The sequence below is a fragment of the Harpia harpyja genome, chromosome 1 (assembly GCF_026419915.1).
Source record: "Harpia harpyja isolate bHarHar1 chromosome 1, bHarHar1 primary haplotype, whole genome shotgun sequence".
Taxonomy (NCBI): domain Eukaryota; kingdom Metazoa; phylum Chordata; class Aves; order Accipitriformes; family Accipitridae; genus Harpia; species Harpia harpyja.
This window is the reverse complement of record NC_068940.1, coordinates 31,732,969-31,760,054: the sequence shown is the minus strand read 5'-3', so window position 1 is coordinate 31,760,054 and position 27,086 is coordinate 31,732,969. Positions and strand designations below refer to the sequence as shown.

The 27,086-nt window shown below is 45.1% G+C and overlaps 1 protein-coding gene across 1 annotated transcript in view; it reads left to right on the top strand.

The window, feature by feature from the left end:
- COL20A1 (collagen type XX alpha 1 chain) overlaps positions 1-27,086 on the top strand; it is a 52,371-nt gene that overhangs the window by 14,491 nt on the left and 10,794 nt on the right. Inside the window, exons 11-28 of the mRNA XM_052785515.1 lie at positions 992-1,164; positions 1,821-1,950; positions 2,450-2,595; positions 3,958-4,081; positions 4,557-4,696; positions 5,315-5,444; positions 5,973-6,115; positions 7,204-7,336; positions 13,641-13,783; positions 14,438-14,567; positions 14,870-14,926; positions 17,700-17,738; positions 19,309-19,447; positions 21,173-21,315; positions 21,700-21,809; positions 22,583-22,741; positions 24,765-24,842; positions 25,477-25,563. Coding sequence (XP_052641475.1) covers positions 992-1,164; positions 1,821-1,950; positions 2,450-2,595; positions 3,958-4,081; positions 4,557-4,696; positions 5,315-5,444; positions 5,973-6,115; positions 7,204-7,336; positions 13,641-13,783; positions 14,438-14,567; positions 14,870-14,926; positions 17,700-17,738; positions 19,309-19,447; positions 21,173-21,315; positions 21,700-21,809; positions 22,583-22,741; positions 24,765-24,842; positions 25,477-25,563 — 2,204 coding nt within the window. The remainder of the gene's footprint in view (positions 1-991; positions 1,165-1,820; positions 1,951-2,449; positions 2,596-3,957; positions 4,082-4,556; positions 4,697-5,314; positions 5,445-5,972; positions 6,116-7,203; positions 7,337-13,640; positions 13,784-14,437; positions 14,568-14,869; positions 14,927-17,699; positions 17,739-19,308; positions 19,448-21,172; positions 21,316-21,699; positions 21,810-22,582; positions 22,742-24,764; positions 24,843-25,476; positions 25,564-27,086) is intronic.

The following is a 27,086-nucleotide window of genomic DNA, read 5'->3' as shown; positions in this document are numbered from 1 at the left end:
CTCTTGGTTTAGTTATCTGCTTTTGGCCCGTGAGCCAATACAGGCAACAGCCATTCCTACCAGGGGTTTGGGTAACTCTTGGTGGATATAATCACCTAATGACAGTATCTACCATTGTAGGGAAGACGGGACTTCTTTTCTCTCTTCCATTATCATATGGTGTGATAAATGTGTTGTAACCATCTCCTTTTCTAAGTTTCTTCCAACCAAGAGGAGGCAGAAAAAGCAGAAGAGCTAATCTGAGAATGTATTAGGGAGAGTGTATGGAGGAAATGTGGAGGTAGGAAGAGGAGATGAAAAAACATCTAAACACATTTTTTTTTCTCCACACTTTACTTTAAATGATGGCTCTCCAAGGCATTTTCAAGTTAAAACCAGACAGCCTGTTTCTTTCCTTTGCTGGAGAGCAGCTTGCATGATGAACAAGGGAGTGAAGAACCACTCCAGATGTTAGCTTAGATCCTCAGGAGAAATATTGTGTACATATTTCCATCTGTCTCTGCTCTAAGATTGGCCTAAGGAGAATGGGAAAGTCTAACTTTCAAGCATACTTTTATTTTAATGCTCTGGAGATTCATATAAATAAATTGATTCAGCCTTATTGATTTGTACTTGTTTGATATAATTAGACATTTTTCAAAGGTGCAGATTAGGCTAAAGAAAGACGGGCTGCTCAAAAAAGAAATCAAAATAACTTCTGCTTGGTCATTTTGAGAAATTCTCCTGATTGAGGAAAGCTGGGTCATCTTTTGGATACACGCAAAAATGCAGACTTGTATTGAAAAAGTATTCCCAGCACCCAGCAAAATACACAGCATGTTCTCTGTATGCCCAGTTTTTAAATATTTATTTCAGAGCAGTTTGGAACAGTTTCTATAGGGAAGGAGACTGTAACTTGATGTGAAAAATGTCACTCATATTTATGAGCTAGAAAGAACATTTGGCATGAGAAGTCTGAATATAAGAAAGTAACTCTGGTTTTAATTCCTAGGCAGCACTGTGAAAGATATCCCTGTGAACATGGGTCCCCAGCTGAGCCCAAGTGACCTTAAAATATCAGCTGTGACCTCTAAGAGCATGTACTTGACCTGGAGTCCTCCTCCGAGACCACCAAAGAAATACCGGATTGTGTATTATCCATCTAAGGGTGGTATCCCCAAAGAGGTGAGAGACCTTTCTCACATCTGAGACTGCAGTATCTTCCAGGTGGTGGCTGGAAATTTAAGTAGATTTGAGTAGACAAAAAGATGAGGGGAGAGGTACAGTTCTTGTGGGACATCAGCTAAAGCCAGAGATGAAATTAAATGCACAATGAGTGTAAATGTGATCAGCTGATAGGATGACAAGACAGAAGAAGAAATGGGGTAAATATCATCTTGCTAGAAATACTGCAAGCCATGCTGACACCAATTTTTCACTTACGGAGTGTCATCCCCTCCCTAAAACATCTGTTTTGACTCAAAGAGGACACTGAGGCACACAGAGCTGTCCAAGGATGCTCATCTGTGATGGATATGACTTAGAAAAGCAAATCCAATTTGTTGGTGGATTTACTTTGATTTCAGTGAGAGCATGATTAGAGTCTTTTGCTTTGCGTTTGCACAGATCCCAGCCTTAGAGGAATGCTTATTGCCTCTTACCTCTCTATTCTGGAGAGATGCTAGCTGGCACAAAATTCAGAGGGCAACTGGACTTCATGTTTCTGGGCATAGCTCTGCCACAAAGAAGCCACGCTTGCTAGGGAAGGCCAGTTCAGCCATTCCCTTGCTAAAGAGCGGCTAGCACCTCCCTGTCCTGACAGCCCTCCTTTGTGCTTTCAGGTGCTTTTAGATGGAGCAGTCTCCTCTTTGCGGCTTTCCAATTTGACCTCGCACACGGAGTATCTGGTGTCGGTGTTTCCTATTTATGACACAGTTGTTGGGGATGGGCTGAGAGGCGTCACCTCCACATGTAGGTCGTGAGTAGAGACAATTATGCCAATGCATGGTTATGATAGGTGAAAAAAGCTCCTTTGCGACCATCTCAGTCTGGAGCCGGACATTGCATTTTTCCTTCTTCCTCAAGATCACTCTGTCTACAGCTATCTCCATCTGTGGAGTTGTTCAGAACTTGACCAGACAAGATCCTGAGCAACCTGCTCTTTGAGCAGCAGGTTGGACCAGAGACCTCAGGGGTCCCTTTCCACCTACGTCGTTCTGCAAAGGAGACCGCTGATGTGGCAGTAACACACCATGCTAGAAATAGCTTGCAACCCATCGCTGCTTTTTTATCCTTGGGCTCCAAGTGAATTCAACCTATTGTCTATAAAGTGGCTGCTCCACTGTGTTAGATGTGGGGTAGATGTCCACCAGCTTGCAGTAGCTATTGCAAAGCCAGGTCTCCTCTAGGGTCTGAGGTGTCACAGACCTCGTACACTGAAGATATCTTTCTGCCTTGTTTTTCCCTGCAGTGCCTTTGTCTTCCCCTCGCTCCCTGCGCGTCTCTGAGCTGAGCCACAACAGTATCAGGCTGAGCTGGAAGGCAGCCCAGGGAGCCACGCAGTACCTGGTGCTCTGCTCCGCAGCCCCCGATGGAGCAGAGGACTATACAACGGAGGTAGATTTCATGAGAACAATGATAATATCATTTTTTCTCTGTCTGGGCTGAGTTTCGTTCTAGCTCTAACCTTTGTGAATTGGTATCATGTGTTTAAAAAAAAAAAGTGTCAGGGTTTTTGCCAGCAACATCTTTCATGGAAGATTTTTTTTTTTTTATGGTGTATCTGAAAGCAATTTATAACTGTGAGGTTTTCACGTGGGAAATTAAGGCATAGGGAGAGAACTGGCTGTCTCATGGGGCCCTGGAAACCCAGGCACTGAACTCACATCTTTGCAGCCCCAAGTGTAATCGCTGAATCCTTGAGGCTGTACATTAATGTCTTGACTGTGTTTGTCTTAAAATGTTAATTGCAAATTTGTTAGGGCAGTTTTCAATGACCTCTAAAACCAGACCTACGACACTGCATAAGAATAAAACAACACTCGATGAATGGAAAATCCTTAAAAACAGCTAAGAACCCTTTGTCATGTGTGCATTTTAATGAGTTATCTGGAGTACCTGTAGGCTGAGGATGTGAATTTAAAAAAAACCCAAACAGTGGGGGGGACATGTATTGGCTCTTTGACTCAGATTTCCCCCCCTCTGAATGCACAGCAATAGGAGCAATTGCAGGACAGTTTTCAAAACAAAGCAATTAATGCTTATACTCTGCTTTCAGTGCATAATTGTGGGTTTTTTTAAAGATTCAGAACATTTGAAGAGAGACCAACCTTTAAAATTGTATTTAGCCTATTAGAACATTTCTGCAGTTACCTGACCTACTCACTGTAAGAGTGCAATGCTCTAAGGCTAGGGGATGTCTACAAAACCAGCATTAAAATGTTCCCAGCCTTTTATCAAACTGTGCTCGGTTGCGTGCAGACTCCTAAAAGTCTCTGGGGCACATTTCTGCAGCGAGCAGGCTTTAGGAGGAGAGCTGTGGCTGTGCTGCGTTAGCGGCAGGTGGCAGCAAGCCGGCTGCTATGGGTCTGCTTGCAGCTCTTCTGCAAGAGTTTTCCATGTGTCTGAGCAAAGTGGGATCACATCTTTCACATGCCCACTGATCTAACCCAGAACAAGAACAGCAGCATCATTTTTGTGTAGGAGACTTACGCCTCTGCAGACCAGGGTAGGAGGAGGTGATGTGTACCCCTCAAACGTGCTCGGTGTCCCTTGGGAAGAGAGGCAGAGCACTGACTGCTGTAGAGCACCGACCCAAGTGGTGAAGTCCCAAAGTGGAGAAGTCCCCTTGGTGTAACCCAAGGGACCTTGGCCTGTGTCTCTGTAAGGTCTTGCTCTCTTGCCAGCATTGGCAGGTACCCTAGAGCTGAAGGGTACCCCAGAGCTGAAGGGTACCCCAAAATGTCTCTCTGTTGACAGGTGAAGGTGGCCCAGCCTGAGGTCCTACTGGACGGGCTGTCACCCAGCACGGAGTATTCTGTCGCAGTGTACGCCATGTACGGGGAAGATGCGAGTGATCCAGCCAGCATCCAGGAAACCACCCGTAAGTGCTGCGACTGCTTACTGAGTTGTTATTAAACACTTAAGGCAGGGGAGACGTGTTAAATGAGGTGCTTCCCATATTGTGCATGTGGCTTGTAAACACCCTGCCTCTTCCCTGCCTGATCTTAAGCGAATATTGGTCCCCGAGGGGATCTCTAATTACATGGTGAGCTGTGAAAAAGGAGTGATTTTCCCCTGGTAAAAAAGGACTCCTGAAAGAGCTGTTCCCTGAGGTCTTTGTTGTCTGGGGAGAAAAAAGGAATTATTTGGCTGTTTCTTCACCTAAAGCCCAGGTAGCCCTTCATGGCATCCCCGAGGCATGTGTGGTAGTGACATAAAGAGAATATTTTCCCACATGGTGAATGAGTCTCTTAGTTCAAGGTGGGGTCATCTAAGAGCAGCAGGAGGTAACCGGTGGCATTGCCATTGTGCAGCCTGTGAAAAACTCGGAGTGCTGTCACTAACTGTTGTTGCAGTGGCCTTGAGTCCTCCCAGATACCTGAGCTTCTCCGAGCTCAGCCATGCGTCTGTTCGAGTCAGCTGGGAGGCTGCGTCTCCAGCTGTGAAAGCTCACCATGTCACCTATGTTTCTAGCAGAGGGAGCAACGCTGGGGAGGTGAGTCCTCAAGGGGTTGGTGGAAGGAAAAGAAACTTGGGAAGTCAGATACTGCCTTGTTCTCCTTCAGCTGTGTGGTTCAGGGAGGGCTTATCTGCTGGCAGTGTTTTAACTCTGAAATAGGCACTTTTGATGCGTTTGCCACCTATGTGTTAACCCCTCTGCAGCTGTACTCATGCTCCTCTCCGAATCATAGAATAGTTTGGGTTGGAAAAGACCTTTAAAGGGCACCTAGTCCAACCCCCTTGAAATGAGCAGAGACATCTTCAACTCGATCAGGTTACTCAGAACCCCGTCCAACCTGCTCTTGAATGTGTCCAGGGATGGGGCATCTACCACCTCTCTGGGCAACCTGTTCCCATGTTTCACCACACTCATCATAAAAAATTTATTCCTTGTATCTAGCCTGTATCTCCCCTCCTTTAGTTTAAAACCATTACCCCTTGTCCTATAGCAACAGGCCCTACTAAAAGGTCTGTCCCCATCTTTCTTATAAGCGCCCTTTAACTATTGAAAGGTTGCAATAATGTCTCCCTGGAGCCTTCTCTTCTCCAGGCTGAACAACCCCAACTCTCTCAGACTTTCTCATACAATACTCATACAACTCCTCCACTGCAGGTAGAGGTTCCTGGTACTGCAACATCCACTGTCCTAAGACCTTTGTCCTCCCTCACCCAATACTTCATCAGTGTCAGATCGACGTATGATGAAGGGGACTCCTTTCCGATTACTGGCAATGTTACCACTTGTAAGTAGGGAATGGAAATGCTTTTGGTCTCAGTAACAGGTGACAAAATTGGCTTGTGTGTGTCTGAACCGGGATGTTTTGAAGACTGGTTCCAGCAGCTCATGGCCAAAAACCTTGCACAAAACCCAGATGACTGTCGCTCTTTGTGTGTGGAATATGTCCAACTGTGTTATGTTTAAAATGAGGTGGAAGGAATAAAGAAAGGAAGCAAATGAATAAAAAGCATGCTGTATCACTAACCTCTGTGTCCTTGAGAGCCCTCCTAGCCTTCTCCCCTTTACAATACCAGCATGATACATGTCCTCTCCACAAATGCGATAATCCTCCTTAATTAGGGTTTTAAAAATAATTTACCCCTCTCTGTCCTGATGGCTGTTGTCATATGGGTCTGAAGAAGTGAAGGACAGGCTGGTCTCAGACATCTGCTTGGTAGATGTTTTGCTCCCCAACCATCTGCTCCCCACCTTGGCTCTGACGAGGCGCTGTCAGTGCCCACACTTCAGCTTGTTTTCCTTCTGCATCCCTCAGTAAAGGTCCCCCCACCACGTGCATTGAAGGTTACCGAGCTCTCTGGGAACAGCCTCCGACTGCAGTGGGAAGCTGTCGCTGCCTCCGATGTGGTTGTCTATCAGATCAAATGGAGCACAGTTGGTGGAGAGAAGCCTCAGGAGGTAAGGACCCACACACAGCTCTGGGGAGGCTGGGTTGGCTTTGTGCCTGCTTGATGGCTCTGAACTCACCTGCAAGAGTGGCACAGGGCGGTGTAAAACTCTTCAGCTTAATGCACTCAAGCAATTAAACTGTGCAGCACCCAGTCGAAGGAACCTATGGAGTAAGACAGGGTCTGTCCTGGGTCTGGCTCTGTTCAGTGGAGCAGTCACCTTCAGTGCTGGAAGCAGGAGGGACAGCGGGACACAGCCCTACAGGCTCTGGGAAGATTGCAGAAGTGTTCTGGAAAATCTCAAGGATGAAATTCAATAGGGACAAGCAGAAAGTATTAAGCTTAGGCAGGAATAATTAACTACAGGTATACAGGATGTAGAACAAATAGCTAAGAGGCAATTCAGTAGAAAAAGATCTGGGGTTGCAGAGAATCACCAGCCCACAATGTCAAGTTGTTGTGGAAAAGACAAGGATAATACTCAAGTATTTATAGCTAGAGGTATCGCCTCTAAGACAGGTGAAGCCACTTCTGCTTTCCTCAGTGCTGGTAAGCAGTGACTACTTTTGGGATACTGCTCTTCAAGAAGGATGAGGTCCAACTGAGGAGCACACAGAGAAGAATGACAAGAGACAGAGTTGGTGCAGGAGGGGCAGGGATGGACCCGGTGACCTCTTCCATCTCAAGCCTCTATTTTCAGTAGGAGTGCAAACAGCAGTTTAAATGCTTCACATTTGGGCTGGAATTGGGGTGTACAGGGGCTTCTGTCCCCAGCACACCTGAAAGCTGGAAACAGAGCAAAGGGATTTCGCACTCCAGGCAGGTTGACTACCTTGTGTCAGAGTACTGCATTGTGGTACCGAAGTAGCTGCTGAATATAATTAGGCAGCAATGTATGGGCATCTACTCTGCATTAATCAGGGCTGGAATTTTGCCTTTGCTTAGATGTGCGCAACCCACAACAGTAGACTTTGTCCCCAAAGCCCAGTGCTAACTCATTTGTGCCTACGGGCAATCTGTGAGCCAGATGCTTGGATGGCATGAACTAGCTTGGGGATGCCTGGGAACTCGACTGACTCATTTCTTCCCCTGCTGCAGCTCTCCATCGCTGGAAATGTGGCAAGTGCTGTCCTCCCAGACTTGCAGAAGAACACTGACTATAAAATATCCATCTGGGCCTATTACAAAGATGGTGCTCGAAGCGACACAGTTTCTGTTCAGCACAGGACCAGTAAGTGATCAGTGCTCGGTATCGACAGCCTAGGGATAATAAACGGGGCACAGAATGCCTCAGAACCCATCACAGACCAGCAGCTCAGATCTGGTCATCTCCAGCTCTGAAAACACAAACCTGACTGTCTGAAAGAGGCTGGAGATATTTAGCCTTCCATCTTAAAGTGTTCTGAATTTGCCCTGCGAAAAATAGGCTGGGCAAACACAAGCAGGCTGGTGCATCTTAGAAGGCATCTGCTACCCTTGTGTTGTGTTTCACATCATAGAATACATTGCTTTCCCCACCCTTGCTTCTGTGTAGTGTATCGATGCAAATGAATTGGCTTTCTGTAGGGTGTTCAGCTGAACGTGTCACTGTGCTGCCTAATGAATGTTTCCTGTTAGTAAAATATTGTCTGTTAAGGAGGGTGAGGATTTCTTCAGCTACGTCATTGCTGAGCTATGCTTCATCTGAGGGCACTTACAAAAATGAGAGAGAATCCTGCAGGCAGACTCTGCTTGGAAGCATTATCTAAATCTCGCTTTGTACAGGCAGGATATGAGGTTAAAAAGTGGCACTCCCAGAGGTCCTCTTAATTAATATTGCCTGTATAATGGCTTTGTTGGCAGTGAATGGAATACAATTCATTCAACAGCAGCAGTCCTCGCCTCCTCCGTCTCTCAGCTCTCAACCTCCTTTGCAGAAATAAACTCATTTAGGCTGGTGTTGAGCTGACGAAGCTCAGAGCAAATGGTAATCTTGGAATAAGAAGCTCAGGTTTTAATAATAATGAGTAATAATAACATTTGTTTACAGAAAGCTACTTCAGGCCAGTACCTAGAAGCTGCATACTGACAAAAAAAAAAAAAGCTAGCATTCTACAGGTATATAATGATAAAGGGACAATTAGAGCTGTTTAGAGGCTTTGGAAAATGAACAGCTATGCTTTAAGCCATGAATTACAAAATGTCAGAGGAGCTCTCTCAGCCCACTGCAAATGACATGTGACGGTGCCCTTCTAGGCATATTTGAACAAGCCAGTCCTTGCTGGTGTTGGCACCCCGGTGGGACATGGAAGGCAATTTGACTTCTGCTTGTCAGCTGCTGTCCTTGTTCAGGAACAAGGATGCCTTAGGGATGTCAGAATTTGCCTTGCTGCAAGAAGAAAGCAAAGCGCTCAAAAAAAATCAGGTGTGCAGCTGGGCAGCCAAACCGGAGTCTCAGTGCCTGGGTGCTGCTGGTCAGTTTGCATGAGCAGTCAGAACAGTGCCACGCACTTCTCAGGGCCAATATTTGCATGTACAATCAATGTCTTGGATGGTGGTTCTTTCTTTTTAATCTTTAAAGTAAGAAGTGCCCACAGGGGAGAAATGGCACAGGAGAAGGGATGGCTGATGCTTTTCAGGAGGCAGGGCTGATCTTGGGCAGTTCAGAGGACACTTGGGGATGCCAGCAAATTGAATGAGGCTTGTGCAATGGACATATGGGAAGACGTGGCACTAGGCAGGACTCTGGGAAATTCTGGGATGTGGTATACTTCAAACCTTTACTGTTTCAAGCAAAAAGTACCACCTTGTACTGTGCAATTACAAGTGGTTAGGATGTCCAACAGGGTCTGTCTATATGTCAGAGCTGGCGAATGGTAACTCATTCACCTAGGGCATGGCAATCTCTTATGTTATCTGGAAAACCCCAAACCCTTGGTTTGATTTTTGAGCCCTTTCCATCCTAATTTTCATTGTAAAATGAAATTCTGGGGGCTGGAACACCAATGAAAGCTATCTAGTTCTCCTCAGGATGGCAGACTTTGGGTTGCTTGGTGAATAGCAGTGATCAGGCTGTGCTAAACAAAACCGAAAGTACGTGTTAGGGGAGGTTGAGAAACCACTCTTCTTTCATCATTGCTTTTCTCTTTTCCTCTCTTGGCAACATCCTCTTATATAGGAATAGGTCAAGTCACAAAAATTTTTCTTAAAAATGTCTTGGTAGACTTTGCAAGAAACACTGAAGTTTAAGGGCAGTGGCTGAAGTGAAACTCAGCAGGAAGCACTGATAGCACAAGCTTCTCTCCCTGTCCTTCATCCTCCCCAGAATACATTCTGCTCCGAAGGTTAAGGGAAAAAAAATGCCAGGTCAGAGCAATGCTCTTTGCATGTTGGTTTTGTGAAATGGAACCATGTTCTTCCCCTGGGCAGGAGATGAGAACACAAAGTTCATTTTATTCAGGACCACTAATCCCTCTCACCCCACCTGAAACACCCATTTCAAAGCTGAATGGGTTAGACTCAAGGGACCCTGCAGACACCAGTCCCTCACAGACAACAGGTCATCAGAAACGTCATCCTCTTACAGAAATCAAAACCATTCATCTCTGTGATGTGTCATTTGGTAGGCTTGGGATGAGGTTTCTCCTCTTCCTGCTAGGAAGAAAATTTGTTTCAAACTTATGGTTTGAGATTTATCTCCAATGTCTTTATGAACTCAACTTAAAATGGCTGAAGCTTTAGCTGGAAAAAGAACAAAAGTTGGAGACAGTGCTATGGTGCAGGCCCCTTCTTATCTTCTTATCTAGCTTAGCACTTAGTGTTTAAGCTGTAATGGTGTAATTAAATATTCAGAGAGAGCAAGAGGGAGTAAAAATTACTTTTGGAGTTAAGATGTGTAGCTGGAAAAACTCAGGTCCTCAGCCTTTTTTAAAAATTATTATTATTTATTTGAATATTTAACTATTTACGTGGAGTGAGATCATTGCAACATAAATAACTGAGATGATACCTTAATTTCATTCCCATGACCAGTGCCAGGTGGTCTGGGCATCATTCTAGGAGGAGGACACCCCTCCCCGGTGCTGTGCTAGTGCGGGAGGGCTGACAACCCCCTCTTTCCTTCCATCAGTCTGGTCCCTCCCTGCTATTGCCTTAATTTACGTGAGCCTGAAACCCAAGCAAAAACCTGGTGCCAAAGGGAGTGCTTTAGTTGTCGCAAAATGCATGGTGCGAGTAGTATTTGTTCAATTCTTAGTCTCAACTAGAGGAAAAAAAAGAAAAAGTTTAGGATTATTTTTCAGTAACCCAGATAAGCAAACCTTTCTCTGCAGACTTACCAAGAAGCAGAGCAGGAACAAAAGCGCACTGATCTATTTACCACGGATAACAAAGTTGTTACCGTGTGCTTATCCGTGGTTCTGATGTTTCTTCTTGTCTCTCTGTTATATTTAGACTGAAGTCTCATTTGGGTTAAGAGCTCTCCTTTCAGTACGTTACTATAAATTGTCAAGTGTAACAAACTCCTTATCCTTGACCAAAGGCTCTACACGACGATCATTTGTCATATTAATAAACAACATTAGTGGTACTTCAAACACATACAAACCTTTCACGCAAGCTAGTGGGAGTGCAGAAGATGCTCTTTGGGAGAGGAAGCTCCTGGGACATGGAGGTGTTGCTGAGCCATAATCCTTGGAAGATGCTGGAAGGGGTGGCTTTTGATCCTGCTCAGCAGCAGACAGTGACGTCTCTTGTACTGAGGGGAAGTTGTTTCATCCAGGCTGAGGAAAAGGAGCTCGAACAAAATAAAACAGTCACCTGCTTGTTCTGAAGGACAAGGATATTGTGGTCTCTATCTCTGCCACGGTGTTTCAGGATTGAGGCTCTGCGGCAGCAGTGATGTGAATGAGGGTTGCAGGACGTGTTAGCAGTCCATGGTGACACAGGGGCTCTCCCCACAGCAAAAGGGCTGTGACATGACTTGGGAACCTGGATGCAAGGGCAGCCCTTTAAGGTATTTTTTATATATAACTGAATTTCAGCAGTATAACAAGTTGTTGAAGCTGTCAGTTGAAATATGCTGTCACCATAAATGGTTAGGTATTGCTCACCATCCTTGCTCAGCTTAGCTCAAATCCTACCCAGGAGTTTAAAGTGAAGTTGCATTGTGTCCCAGGCTCAGTGGAGAAATGGTCACATGTTAAGCCACCATATCCCAGGTGTGTTTCTGAATCTCAATTGTTTCCTAACGTGGGCTTTTCCAGGCAGAGGGACAAATGGACCAGGCTGCAATAGGACAGCCCATGTAGTCTGTTGGTCCATCAGAATAAGAACCACAGAGGTGGGGCCATGAAAGGAGTCCCACAGCTTAGGCAAGATGAGACAAAAATTAGTAAATATGGACTCGGGAAGATCTTCCCAAATTTGGCAATGTTACCCCTCCCCGTCCTCCCCATCTGCTCAGAAAGTGTCTCTTGGAAGTTTTTGCCATCGGGGCAGAGCACGCGAGCACGTGTCATCCTCTTCTGTGCAAAGAGCTAGAGAGCAGTTTGGATGGGAACTGCTGCTGAAGCTGGGCTGAGCTACCCTGGCTGACTTTGCACTGAAGTGGATTACAAAGTGCTTATGTGCCCTGTTGCTCTAGCTGAGCTGTGCCAGCAGCATCTCCAGCCTGGGGCTGGTAAATGTCTTCAAGTTCTTTATCCAGCTCCTCAGTGAGCTCTGCCTAACAAAGCATACATTGCAAATAAAAAGGATTGAAATGTGGGGAAGAAGCTTCAACCCATGGCAGCAAGGGAAAAAACATGTCCTATATAATCACTGCAGATGAGTATTTTGATGGAGCGGAATCCAGGGTTTTACTCTTATTTGAAAATGTGCCTGTGATGCTGGTTAGACCCCAGAGCAAGCAGGCTGGGATTCCTCCTATGGAGGAGCAGAGAGGTTCAAGAGGTAGTCGAAGACACAGGTGGTGTCCTCTGTGTCAGAGATGCTTCTCTCCTCCTGGGCAGCATCACGAGGCGACCTTTCCCCTGGCTGTCAGATCCATGCCATCAAATTCTGCCGGGCCTGGGGGCTTTCCAGAATAAACCCAACTCAGAAGTCTTTCCCTAACTTTCCCTTTAAAGTTCACTTAAACAGAGCCTCCACTTACCTCAGCTGAAGGAAATAGCCAGTGCAGCCAGCAAAGATGCAGACGTATAGCACAGCACTAATAATAGTGCCGCTGAAGTGACTTTACCTCCCACACTTGTTTTCTTCTCCGCTTTACCTTGCGGTCATGCACGGCAACAGCCTCCAGCCTGATTCAGCTGCTAGCAATCTTGGTTCAGCTTCAGTAAAGGTAAGCTCATTTTATACAGAAAAGGGAAGGAGGATCAATGAAGATGCAAATGATCTTCATTTAACCTGTGCTCTAAGGTCACCCTAGACTTTGCTGGGTGGGCAGAAGAGCCTTACAGGTAAAACCGCAGAATAGAAATCTCATAGCCTGGGTGTGTGTCCTTGACTGTCTTTAGGGCTCACCCATCATTTTTAGTCCCTTCTGAATAAAATGCTTCCTTTTCTCTGTGCAAGGCTTCTGTGCCTTCACACCAGCATGGGTTCAAGGCCAGACACATACACTGGTGCTGAGCAAGACACTGCTTGGAAATAAGCTCCAGGAGTAGATGACCCCACACTGTCGAGCCCCTTGTTTGAACAGCGGATGGATTTAGCCCCCTCTGCTTTTCTCTTAAAGACTCTCAACCCCTGCTTGGAGAAATCACTCCAGCATAACAGCCTCTGTTGCTAGGTCCAGTTTGATACACAGCAGGACCCCAGGGAAAGAAATGCATTTACATAATTAAAAATCGCTCAGCTTCGGTCTCTGGCAAACCCTTTTCTGGCTGACCACGGCTCAGCCCATCACCTGTTTGGGATACAGCCATACGTCGCAGTGCAGGGCCAGAAAAGGGAGAGTAGCTCAGGCACCGTACATGATCCCCTCCTCGAGGCTGTGGGTGTTGGTGTGAGAAGCGCTAGACAAAACTGTTGTGTGCTGGCTGCTCTGGGGTTTTTTAGAATATTTTTAAAACAGAAAGAAAAAGCTGGAAAATACTAGAAATTATGATGGATTAACTTTGATTAGTGATCCAGGTTTAATTGGCGATAAAGATGTCATCCAGTGTGTCTCCAGATCCTTGATGAAATTCAATTGCAGTTTGGGTCTTTATGAAGGGTATCCTTTGGTGTTTGTCCATGACGTATACAAAGGATCTCTTTTCCTTGTGCTTCCAGGACTCTTCCCCCTTCCAAGATTTTTTCCCATGTCCTAAGCTTCGAATTGCTGAATGCTCGAGTTGCACTGTGTTGTACTTGGGCAATCCTGATCCCTCTAGAATCTCTTTTCTCTCTTGCCCGGTCCCCAAGGTGACTGCTTCTGCTCTGAGAGTTGGTTAACAGCACAGCAGAGCACTGAAGCATTCAGAAATGGGCTTGGAAGCAAGTGCTGCTGGTCCTGTTTATAGACATTACTACCTGCCTTTTATGCCGTTCACCTTTAATCCCTGCTGCAGATTCCCGGAGCCCACCCACCAACCTCTTCATTGACTCTGAGACCCCCACCAGCCTCCAGCTCCACTGGACCCCCCCCGACGGCCGCGTACAGCACTACAAAATCACTTACAACCCTGTTTCTGATGCCGGTGCTCAGCAAACAGTAAGTCTCTAGCTCCTTTGTACGTGACAGGCACTGGACCAGAGGGACATGGGGACAATATCATGCCCAGGGGAACTCTGCTCACTCCAGTGGGGTTTACCATAAGGATAGCTGGTTTGCAGGGGTATAAAAATAAATCTCTTCCTGTGACTTGCTGGTGTGTTGCCTTGTGAAGAGGACCTCCAGGCTTCTTTGCGCTTAAGATATTTGTGTCCATCAAAGCTGCTAATAATGCAGCTTTCTCCCCTCCCTGAACTGAGGTGGGGAATTTTTGGAGGCAGAGGGGTTGAGGATAAACCTACTGCCCCTCTGACTTAGGGAGGTTAAATATTAACCTTTTAAAACCCAGATTTTCTACTCAAACCCAGACTGGTTACCATGTTACTAGGCTCTTCTGACCCATTTGCATGGGGAATATTGGGGTCTTTACATAAGGAAATACTCTTCTGTTGGACACGACCGGTGTGATGGCAATGCATAGCCAGGCTTCCTCGGCTTGCTTTCACTGTTGCCTGAACTAAGCAGGGGTGCTGCCCTGAGCCCCGCTGTCCCAGGTCTCGCCACTAGAACCCCTCCACGTAACTCTGGGGTGTGAGCAAGAGCTATAACGGGAAGCCTGCCCAAATGTTAGGCCCTTTTTCCACCCCACTGTAGATCATGGCTTCTGGCAAAAGCAGCAGCGTGACCTTGCAGTCGCTGCTGCCTGATCGAGCCTACAAGGTGATTCTTTCTGCCATCCACTACACGGGAGAGAGCGAGAGCACGTCCACGACAGGCCGGACGGGTAAGTGTATCAGTCAGCACGTGTGTGTTCTTCATAACTTTCCATCCACCAGTCTCGAGGCAATCTCTATCAGGGCAGCAATGTCCTTGCTTGCACTGGGCTGTGGGCAAGGCCAGGGTTTTGCTCAGCAGGGCAGACTACTAGCCTTGAAAAGGGAAAATTCTGCCTCAACTTCTGCACTCCTCCCCTGTATTATTTGCAATTCCAGGATGACTGGGAAGGGCTGGTGACCATCTGGGTCTCGAGCCAGGCATCTCCGTCCTGAATAACAGAGCTCACATGTGCATTGCTTTCTCTTTCAGCTCCTGTGTTGTCTAAATTCCCTTCGGTACGAGGATTCGTTCCATCTAAAACAGAGGGTAAATCACCTCCTATAAAGTCTTGCTTTGAGTTTTTTCCGTAACAAATCGCACCGTGTGGGCTCTGCAGGGCAGGCAGGAGTGAGTATGTCATTTCTTGACAGATGCCTCTGGGGACTGTCCAAGGACAGCCAGAAACCACATAACTTCTTAATATCAGACTCACTTAGTAAAATGACTGATAGTATTTTTAGAGGATTTCCGCACAACTTGACCAAAATGGAGCAAAAGGAATGTTGACATGTTTTAAATTAAAGTTCCCTCTGAAGTCCCTTATTAAATTTAATGAGCATATGTTCTCATATGCTGATATAAAGCAAACTATTAAATGGATTAGGAAGAAATGTTGAATTAACAGGGTTATAAAAAGTGGTTAAGAAGCAAATATTAGACTACAGATATTATGGCAGTAATGCCTTTTCCTGTCTATTTGAAATGATTCTAAACAAAACTTCAGTTTTAAAATGTATTGGGGAAAGGAAGAATGAAGCAGACTAGATAAGAAAATTTTTGTTTGTACCCAGCAAAGAGCATATCAGACTAAGTTTTCAAGTGGCTTATTGAGGAAACCTATAGGTGTTCAGACGACAGTGGAAAAGTCCTGTGAACTTTCAAGTAGAAAACAATCCTCCCATAAGGCTGATGAGTCACCTTGTAGAATTTAATATAGCTGTTTGGCTATGATAGCTGAAAAGACAATAGGAGAAATATTAAATTCTGTATATTTTATAAAGTAACATTTTTTAAGAAGTGGAGATGATATGCAATAATGCTGGCAAAACTGTTCGATGTGCAGTAAAAGACTCAAATATCAATATGTTACCAAATTATTGGGAAAAGTGGTCTGATGTTGCAGGAGTGAATGTTTATTGTATAGTGAATAACTGCATTTGCCTGGGACCTGGGGAGAAAATCAAAAACCAAAGAGAACAACAAAACAGCAGGAATCCTAGGCTGGAAAGTCTAGAAAAAATCTTCAAAACAGAAGTGCATACTGCCAGTGCCAAGGATCCTTACCCTGACTCTAATATGATTTGCCTAAGCTGAGCATTGCTGGATCAAAGAGCTGTGAGCAATCCAAGTGCCTTCAGCCTGGGAAGGAGGTGAGGATTGCCAGGGATGACAGCAAGAGGGTCCGTGGGGTCTGGGCAAGGGTCAGAAGGAGCTCCCTGACTCCCAAACAAGAAAGTCAGATACCTGGTAAATGGGCAAGTTTATAGCCCACTTATATAACTTTGGGGGGATTTCTTATTTTTTTTTTCTTCATCATGCTTCAATTCTGAGCAATGCCTTTGCAAAGCTGGTTGGATTCTGGGAGGGGAAGGGAGAGAGCAGTGTATAGCTTGTAGACATAAGTCAGATCATCCTGGGTGTATGACATTGCTCCACAACCAGGGGCTGGTCAAGCTCAGAGAGATGGTTTTGAGGCTCAAGTTTCAGTAACTGATTTCTTCACTGATTTCCATAGATGCCTTCAATAGTTTTATACCCAATTCTACAGGAATTATGGTATGTACACATAAAACTACGCAGCAGGTTGAATAATGGAGGTCATGGCAACTTGTAGGTCTTTGTGGCTTAACTCCTGGCTTCAGCAGTCCCATGACCATCAGAGTACTAGGTTTGGGTGCCCTTTCTTTGATGTATGTCTTGATCATGAAGAATGGCATTGAATCTCCTATAGACTTAGGAATCTCGGGTGCCTTGAGGAGGGTAAGTCACCCCCTTTAAATTTTTTACACATTTTACAAAAGTTACATATGGAAAGTTGGAAGCCCTGCTTTTCTGATGAGGTATGAAATGGCATTAATGCAAGAATAGCAATAGCAAGGCTATAACGAAGCCTCAGTGTAATGATCTGCTAGATTCGATTATACTGATGACCTAGAAAACCATTTATGAAATAGCCCATCTCGTCAAGTCTCCTTGATTTTCAGGGACATTTCTCATTTTGCGTCAAGCATTCCCTTTGTCCCAGCTCCATCTGGCATCCATGGCCTGGGATTTACATGGCAGCAGATAACTGAAAGTAGCATTCATGCTCTGTTTTCTAAAACACTCTCTTACCTGAGCCTTAAAAATGGAGAGTGCTCATAACCATGGTGCCTCATGTTCCAGCTTCACATCCCAGTCTTTTCTCCTCTGGTTTTGCTTCCTGTCCTTTGGCATCTTAGAGGAATCAAGGGAATTTCTGAAAGGCAAACTGCAAAACTTTGCCAAAACTCTTTGTTTTTCCCTAAAGAGTTCAAAAGCCAAACTCTCAGGCTGAGATACATTTTTTTTTTTTTTTCTGTGTGTATTTTGACTTTCAGGTACAAATTTGGAACTGCAGATATCTTTACCTTACAACACCATTAAGGTGCATGTTGCAGTAAAAGCACTGTTTAAAAAAAAAAGTATTTTGATGTCTGTTTTTAAAGAGAAACTTGCAGAACATGATGCTCCCTTGTATTTCATATTGTAAGGTGCCAGGTGAGTTAGTCAAAAGAAAGCGATCATGAAGATGTTTGATGATGAACGACAGTATTTTTATTTTTGTGATGGGCAAGCCAAGGAATGACCTTTATGTTTGCATAAACATAAATTCTCTCTCTCTCTCTCTCTCCATATATATATAAACAAGGTTAAAGACCAGGCTCTGAATTAAGCTCTAGAATATTCTAAGTTTCGCTGTTTTTCCATTGCTCTACCTAGAGGAACTGTATTTACTTTGCTTCCATAATCCCCTACCATCTTTTTTTCCCCTAACAGTTTTTCCCTTTTCTTCTCGCAGCCTGCCCCACCATCAGCTCTACCAAAGGCTCCGTACGAGGTACAGTAGCATATCAAGCCCCAGTGGTGCTGGGCTGTGAATGTGAAAACACTACCTGGTGTGGGCTTTTGAGAAATATGCAAGAGCTGAGCAGGGGGAAAATGGTTTCCCTGTCCAAAGGGAAAGGGGAGAACTCTGAGAACCAAAATAGGAAAATTTCCTTTATCGGGTAGAAGAGTATTCTGCACTAACTAAATTGCTATGCCCCTGCTGTTCCACCAGCTCCTGCTCTCAGCTGTTAGTGCTTAATGCCAGGATTTTCACTGGCCTTAAGGAAGCTAGGCTTCAAATGGCTGTTGAATTTCAAGAGGATTTCAATTCCTAACTTATATAGGCTCCTTAAGAAAAACAGTCCATCACCAAGATCACCTTTGCATCCTCTAGAGGAGCTACAGATACCCAAAGAGCTCTGTGCAGTCAGGCTGTACAGACTTTGCTAGGGTAGCAAGTTCCCATTTCTCCTGTCTATGCCGTAACCCCTCTTCATGCTGTTGGGGTTGCCGTATGTATTTGTTACTTAGAAAGCAATTAGTCCTTGTTATAGTGATATCACCTCCTTCCCGAAGAGCTTTGTGATATGGGTGGGACTGAGAAATACTCCATATCAGAGATAAATGGCTCTCAAGTAGGTAATTTCTTTTGGCAAACTCCCTAGTACTGTTGGAAAATGAAAAAAAAAAAAAAAAAAAAGTACCCTGGACCAATACCCAGGCAAAATAAAAAATCAAGCCAAGAAACTGCAAAAGATTGTAAATGGTGAAGGGGTGAGGGAATCCAGACTGAAAGCACCGTGTTGTAATGAAGTTGTAGCCTTTCCATTTGCTAAAGAACGAGCTATCTCCTTCATCCCAGCCTGCTGCAAACTCAGATAAACTAAAAAAAGAATCCCAATTGCAAGATCTTGTCTTACTGAACAGAAAACTGAAATGAGAAAATGACTCAGAGCTTTAACGATGAGCTGGGAGTGTGAGATGAAGCTGCACAAGCCGGGGAGGCGATGTCAGAGATGTCAAGGGAGAATCTCTGTAGACCACATAAGGCAGGTCACCCTGGGTGTCTCATGAAAATAGAGAGAAATGGAAATGCTCGTATTTCAAAGTACTTTCCTAATTTTTCTGACTCTTACATGTAAGTCATTTCAGAGCAGAAATAATTCTCTCTCCCTACTAGCAGTTACTGGACTGATTCCATGTCTTTTGAAGATAATATTTTTGCATCTAGCTGAAAAGGAGAAATTGTTGGAGTAACTTCTTTCTCATATGTTTTTCATTCTGAAGATTTGAAAACACAGTTGTGAAAGTCTCCATCCTTAGTCTACTCTTCTCCAAGAGGAGGAGATTACAGCAAATGTGTACAGAGGGTACAGACACAAACTATTTTCCTTGGCTGCCACTTATGAAGTACACTCCAGGTTTCTAGTGAGTTTGCGCAGCCTTGTTGGTGTCCGGGTTTCTATGGTGTTTTCTCCTATTGCCTTCTCCATGCTAGAGGCTAATTCTACCTGCTCTTCAATCACACTTCTTTTGCACTCTTTTCTAATCACTTATTTTTCTGTTTGTCTTTGTTCCAGGATTTGATATGATGGAAGTTTTTGGCTTGGTAGAGAAGGAATACGCCTCCATTAAAGGCGTAGCTATGGAGCCATTCATATTCAGCGGTTCCCGTACCTTCACCCTGTTCAGAGACACTCAGCTCACCCTGAGGACCAGGTGGGAGTGGAGCTGTGACTGGTGTCGTCATCATCATCAGTCTCACGCATACATGTTAGCTATGCTCACAGTAAAGGAAGATCACTGATTTGTGGATGAATGATGCAGCCCCACTGGAAACTTCAAAATGAAATGATAAAGATGATGAGCTAAATCAAACCATAGGTAGACTGAAAAGAATGCCAGAGTATTTTTCCTTACTATATTAAGAAATTAACCTCTGACTTTCCTCAAGATGAGTAGGGAATATGTCAGGCAGAAGTTAAGGGGACGCAATAGGGGTATTCATTATATTTTTTGTGTGGCCAAACATTTTCACAGTGAGGTTTTTCCTTTTTACAAAATCACTTTTTCCAGCAGTGTTAGTTACTGTGATGGACATAAGGATCATGTCATGTCTGGACACTGCACCATTCTTTAGGCATTCTGTCCACAACCACGTACGCTTTGGTGATGGCAGTTTGAGGTCACATTTTCGTCTTCAATCCCTTCTCCCAGCATCTCTGGTTTGGAGACAGATCTTTGCTTTAGAAAATATTTGTCTCATAGCTGCTCTCTGCAGCTTGGTATTTATTGATGAGAGGGAATAACTACCGACTGGGTTGTGATTTGAGCCTGTTTCGTTGCGTACGAGGCTTCTCTGCAGAGTCCCAAGCAGGCCAGGCAGCTCCCATCACCTCACTCATTTTTTGCAACTATAAATCAGGAATGATCTGACTCCTGACATTCAGTGTTACTTTGTTTAAAGCCTAATTACTGAGGCACTGGCTCAGTTTAATCTTAGTTAAAGAAGCAAAGCTTCTTAGAGTAAACAGAGTGGGGGAGATCCGGAGAACTCTTTGGTCTAAATACTCAGAAAATTATGGGCAAATCCTTTTGTTCAGCTGATACATATGCCTTTCCAAGGACATTACTCCTTCAGAAACAGAGAGAGAAATAAGAACCTGGCATTATTTATGAATCAGTCCTGAAAAGATGCTTGATGAGTTCTGTATATGCCCATGCAAATGTGTCCTGTTTCAGATTACAGGCATAACCAATTTGACCTTCCTCGTTGCCTTGTATCCTCTCGCTGCTGCTCCTGCCCAGTCTGCTCCGATGGGTTTGGCAGTGGCTGCAGAGGGAGCTGGGTCGTGCCAGCAGATGCTGACATGCATCGCTGCATGGTCCTGAGTTCCAGCACTGAGCCCACATTTTGCAGCTGGGACGCGGGGACCCGTAGGGTGCTTTCTGCTTATCCCTGAAGGGCACTTACACCTATTTCTGCCAAGATTTACCCCGTGATACATGACGACCATTCCTCCTTCTTAAACAGGAGACCTGGGGGAGTGTTTTGGAGCCTGGCAGGGATGTTTTGTAAGCTACTGCTGGGCTCTCTTTTGAAAAGCATCAAGGCTGTACTCGCTGTGTCTTGGCATTCCCCGAGGCAGCTCTGGCAGTGATGGACTGACATCGACTGCTCCACCTGGATATGCCCCCCGGCGCGAAGCGAAGGCCCTTGAGGGCTCATCGCTCAGCACATGCTTCAACAGCCTGAGAGGGATGCACAAAATAGGGGCCAGGCTCTCTCCTGCCGTATCGTCTTCAGCTCCCAGGGAGGGGGGGGATGCTTTTCCAGGCCACCCTGTCCAAGAAACACAACAGATGAGTCCCGTCTGTAGGATGTTGTCTTCTGGCTCTCGCTGCTTGAAGCCACTGATGCTTGCTTGGCTTGTCTCATTCCAGCGATGTCCACCTCTTTGCAATCCCACCCGAGCACACCATCAGCATCCTCCTGCGCCTCCTGCCCGAGACCCCCAAGGAGCCCTTCGCTGTGTGGCAAATAACAGACGAGGACTTCCAGCCCCTTCTCGGTGTTAACCTTGACCGTAAGGTTTCTTGTTGAATACATTAAATTCAGGTATTTGCATACATTTCTGCGAGCAGCAGAACTCATTTGGGCATTCACTTGGAAAGTTTTAATGTTTTTGTTATACGGCAGCAGTTTTTTGGGAAGCTTTGTTGTTGCTGCCAACCTTACATTTTAAATACTGCCTAGTGCAAGTAAGAGACATATTTTCATTTTTATTCTACTTGTAACATATTCTTTAGTTTTACATATTCTTTTTCTTTTCCATTGTTTTGAAGAATTTCATTATAACACCTGAAGTCTCTCACCATGTTTAAGCCTATTTATTTACTATTGTTCGTATGTGGGTGAAATCAATTTCTCTTTTAATTCTAAGCTGTTATTTGTCCTATTTTCCCTGTAGCCAGTAAGAAATCCTTGACCTATTTCAATCATGACTACAAGGCTGATTTACAGGAAGTCTCCTTTGACCAGCAGGAAGTGAAGAAGATATTCTATGGGAGCTTCCATAAGGTCCTTATCAAGAGAGGGAGAAATGTGGCTCACGATCTCACTCCAGTCTGGGAGTATTATGCCATCAATGTGTATTGTTCAAAGTGAGGAGTGATTATACAAAGGCTTTGCATCCGAGTTGCTGGGGAACTGGCAAATCTATTTGATATTTTGAAGTTTATAATTGTAAAGAATTGAGGTTCATCCTGTGTTCAAAATATGGTTTCCATATATTGATTGCTTCCCTTTCTCCTCAGGAACTCCAAAACTGAGGGGGGGGTTAGGTCTTAATAATCAGGAAAAATTGAAAAATCAATCATTTTTTTAGAATTTGGGATTTTGGTGACCATTTAGTGCTGGAAGGAGGGAAAAAAAAAATCCAGCCTTGTGCAAAAGCCATCTTATCACTCATACCAGGGGTCTTTTTTGGCCATCTATGTCCTCAGAGCAAAGGTATTCCACTCAAATGAGCAACAAGCACTTTCTATCAGTATCTGTAGGCAGTTTCATTATTCAGCTAGTTCTGAAAACTGAATTATTTAATACTACAGCTCCAGAAAGGCTTCTCCCAAGGAGGGGTGAGGGGACCATCAGGGAAAAGTGCAGTGTTGCACAGCAGACACAGCACATACTGAAACTTATTCCTGAGCACCCTTGATCCATTTGCTCATTAAAAACACACCACCAGTAGCAGCAGCGGTCTGGGAATTGGGCAGAAGGCATTACTGTCTTTAAAAAAGACTCCCTCATCTCGTCGCGGAGCTTCAACCCGCCTCTTTCCACCTGCTGCCCAGGTGCACGTGGCCGTGAGCCACTTCAAGATCAAACTCTATCTGGACTGTAAGAAAATAGCGGAGAAACCTATCAACACCGTCGGCAGCATCTCCACTGCCGGCTTCATCATGCTGGGAAAAGTGACAAGGACCAGAGGACCCAGGAGCGGGTCTGCATCGGTGAGTCCCCAGCGGTGCGTGCTGTCGGAGGGCGGCGGGGCTTCAATTTGGAGCTGGCTAGGGTGGGCAGATGGAGAGGAGTGCCATCCTGCATCATTCTCGCTCCGAATGCCTCCAAACGCTGCTGTGACACACAACCGTGTCCTGATCCCGCTGATCTCTGCGATTTTAATGAGCTTTCCTAGCGCGGTGTTTCTCCCCGTCACCTCCTACCTCTGTTTGAGGTCTGTGATCAGAGGCAGCAGCATGAACGTGTCCCGGAGGTGCCTTCGGCTGGCTGCATCATCTGGGGACTGGGGAAGCACAGATCCTGCACTAAAATGCTGAAGCAGACAGGAGGGTTTGCGAATTGCTTCTGCAAGGGAAGATTGTGCACGTCAGCCCCCGCCAAGTGATATCGGGAAATGCCGGTGACTGAAGGCAACAGGGCTGGATGTGCCTCAGTCTCCAGTGTGTTTGGGCTTGCCTATCTGCATGCAAATGATAGGAAAACAATCATCAGTATATAAGCTCTTTGTCAGCTGCTACTTGAAAAAAACCCAACCCAAACACTCAGCGCCAGCCTGCTGGTATATCCTTACGGCATTGCACAGCACTGCAGAGAGCCCGCTCCCTATAAGAGGAAAGAATGAGGGAAAGTGTGGACTCAGTGTCATTCCCTGTGACAGCCCAGTGCCTGGTCCTAAGGGCAAAAACACCCATGTATGCCATTGCCTGGCAGTCTGTTGCCGTGCTTACTCCACAAAACAGGAGTGTTAAATATATGCAGAATAAGGGGCAAGTTTATCACTCGCTATGTGCTAGTGGGACTGTAGAAAATCATTCATGACCCATGTGAAGCTTTTACTCCTTGGCTCTGCTTTTAGATCTAGAAGTCCAGGGGAAAACAGCACATCAGTTGATTTACAACTTCTCTTGCCTCAAAGCAGCACAGTAAAACCAGTTTGTCTCATATGCCTCCCCAACTGCAAAGAGAGAAGCAGATGTCTGGGATATACCAGGAAAAAAATTGACACTGGGATTGCCTGTAAGATATGGGGTCAGCTGTATAACAAACCAGGGGACAGTGGTATTCAAGCAGTATTTACTTATTTCCTAAATAAATTCAGTGGCAATTTGACTACAAGCCTGTGGCTGACAAGCAGGAATCTGTGCTCTCCTTGTCCCTCCCAAATTCTCCCTGCTAGCAGCTTAGCTAGACAGCTCTAGCTAAGTAATGAACAGATTCATGCCATCCCTACTCCCATTGCCTTTCAAGCTCAGCAAAGTTTCACGTCTTCCACGGCTCTGCTGCCCTTGAGAAGACAGAGTGTCTCATTACTGGTTATTGTGGAACCTTATTTAATTTAAGATATCTTTAAATGCCGCTTGATCTACAGGGCTTATCTATATCTGTGCTGCATGTCACACTCCCCGGGCTGTACAGCTTGCTTGTTGTTAAATGCATGGAGTGGAAGGAAAAAAAAGATGAGAAATGGTGTCAAGGAAAGAAAAAAAATCTCTGCCTCATTATTTTGGTTTGGCTTTGTGCAGTGTGTGCTCCTTTGTTAATCAGAACGGGAAGATGTGGCAGTTGTGAGGGATGTGGTGAGAGAGACAGGTTGGGGTTTATTGGCAGGGGATCACATCTGTCCTGGGAAATGCTGCTGCCACTCTTATCTCCATGCCACTAAGGGGAGCAAAGCAAAGTTTGCTTTCACATTTTGGTGGGGCTGAAGCCCAATTACTTGAGAACCTGGCAGCTATTGCAGGTTTGTGAGTAAATGGGAGACTTTTGCTGGTGTGAAGCTGCTTGTTGACTTGCTTAGCAAGACACAGAGACCTGAGGGCTTGTAAAACACTCAATGCCCAGCGGTACTTTTCATGTTGTGGCTTTTTGGGACACAATTATAGTTGGGACCACATGGAAAAGTCGTGTCAAATCATCACTGAAGATTATTTTTAGCACTTGAATGTCATGAGATTTAGTGATGGACTATGTATGCCAATGCTACTTTCTTGTCAAACTCTCTTTTTTCCACAGTTCCAGCTGCAGTCTTTGGAGATCATGTGCAGCAGCATAGGGGCAGAGGAAGACAGATGCTGTGATCTCCCTGCGCTGGTAAGACAAGAAGGACCACTCTGCTAACTGACATGAAGCTGGGTATGATGGAACAAGTCCATGGCACTGAACTGACACTGCAAATGATTTTCATAGACTCAGGAGGGAAACGATGGGGTTTTTTCCTCTTCTCTTGGGAATAACTTCTGTGTGGTTCTTGGTGAAGTGAACAAAACTGTGCTTGCTTCAAAAGGAAAGAAAACTCCAAATCCCAGTGCAGTGTATATCCCTCCTGTCATGGCCTCATCTGTGACAGCAGTCCTGACAGTCCTACGGCTTTGCTGCCACCTCAGCCCTGAGTCACAACACCCCCCTGCTCTTCCCTTCAAATTTTCTTCTCAACACAGAAAGGTGCTTTGTGGGGTGTATGAATAATTAGTAAGGAGAAAATTATCTTCCAGTATGTGTTATACAAATTTCGGGCACGGCTGGTTCATATTTTTTGTCTAACCTTGTTATTTGACAGAAAAATAAACCACTCAACTGCTCACAGAAATCTCTCAGTGGAGTAGAGAAAATTTCTGCTTCTCTCCAACTGAAAGACTGAATTTTGAAACACTGAAGACATTAACTGTGATCCATCCCGCTCTTGCTACGCTGCTGCTCATGCCACTTTGGCTTGCTTTTGTTTCAGAGGGATGAGGAGACCTGCCCTACCTTAGCTCCTGCCTGCTCTTGTACTTCTGGCCGCCCGGGCTTGCCAGGACCTCCAGGGCCCCCTGTAAGTTCACCCTTCCAAGCAGTATATTGCACACGCTGGTGTTGCTTCATGTTGTTTGGGCATGCCAGGCATGAGGATAACGCTCCTGGGGCTTCACAGGGTTTTAGAATCATAGAATTATTTAGGTTGGAAAAGACCTGTAAGATCATTGAGTCCAACCGTTAACCTAATGCTACCAAGTCCGCCACTAAGCCATGTCCTTAAGCGCAACGTCTACACGTATTTTAAATAACTCCAGGGATGGTGACTCAACCGCTTCCCTGAGCAGCCTGTTCCAATGCTTGACAACCCTTTTGGTGAAGAAATTATTTGTAATATCGAATCTAAACATCCCCTGGTGCAACTTGAGGCCGTTTCCCCTCGTCCTATCTTAGGGAGCTTTGATGTCCTCCTCGTGCCAGGGCAAGGCTGAGGTGCTCTTCAGATTTCAGATACTGATGAAATGGGGAGATGGCGAGTTGGCAACGCAACAGCTGCAGCTGGGAACAGGCTGAGCAGCTCCTGGTGCCATGTTAATCCTCTTAGGAGAGGAGGACGGGTCACCCTCAGTGCCTGCAGAGATTTCATGGATTGGAGGCTCTGAAACTCTTTGTAAATGAAAAAAACCACCACAAAAACCTTCCTATCTGGTTTCTATGTTAAGCAGGAGCCTTATAAGTGTCTGTGTGGGTGGGCAGCGTAAAGAGAAAGGGGAGACTTTGCAATCCTGCCTGTCCCCAAAGCTCTCTCTCTTTACAGTAAATGTGTCCTGCAAGAAAACACTGGAGGAAACGGGGCGGGGGGGGGAGAGATAACAGTCATTAAGTATGCAACATGCTCAGAGATAAAGGGCAAATGTAGTATTTTTCCCTATCCATTACAAACGCAGGAGAGTCACCATGGGCTTAAATGGCAGGAGAAAATATTCCAGTTAAACACCAGAAAGCAGTTATCAAAAAAGTTTGCTTTTTGGAAGTTTGGGGAAAACCATTTTATTTGCACAAGGCAGCCAAAACCTGACAACCTGTCCACAGCACCCCATTTCAGCCACTCCAGGTGCTTTTCTTGTGGACAATAACTGTTAAAAAAAATTGGCCTCCTTTCTCAAGTGAAAAGGTTTCAGATCACCTCTTGCATTACTGTGGTTTAACTGTGAATTCAGTTCCATGCTTTGCAAGGAACAGTGCCTCATTGCAGAGTAATTACGTGTTCACTCCAGTGGAAATTTAATTACATAGTACACTCCACTATCACAGTTTGCTTCAATATCCTAAGTGCATAATTACCAGCTTGCATTGCCCTGTGGTTTAAACATCTCCGCAGTACAACTCTTTAAAGAGCAGGACTCTTTTAAGCATTAGAAGAAAATACAGTTTTGACACATAACCTTATCCTCACACCACTAAACCCTTGGTAATTTCCTGCAGTTACAAGAGCACTCATTGCTATTTTTAAAACTCCAGTTAGCAAGACTATGTCCCACCTTGTATTTATCACTGTTCTTAATGAGTGTTTTTGACCAGGTCCAGCTGACTTCTGAAATG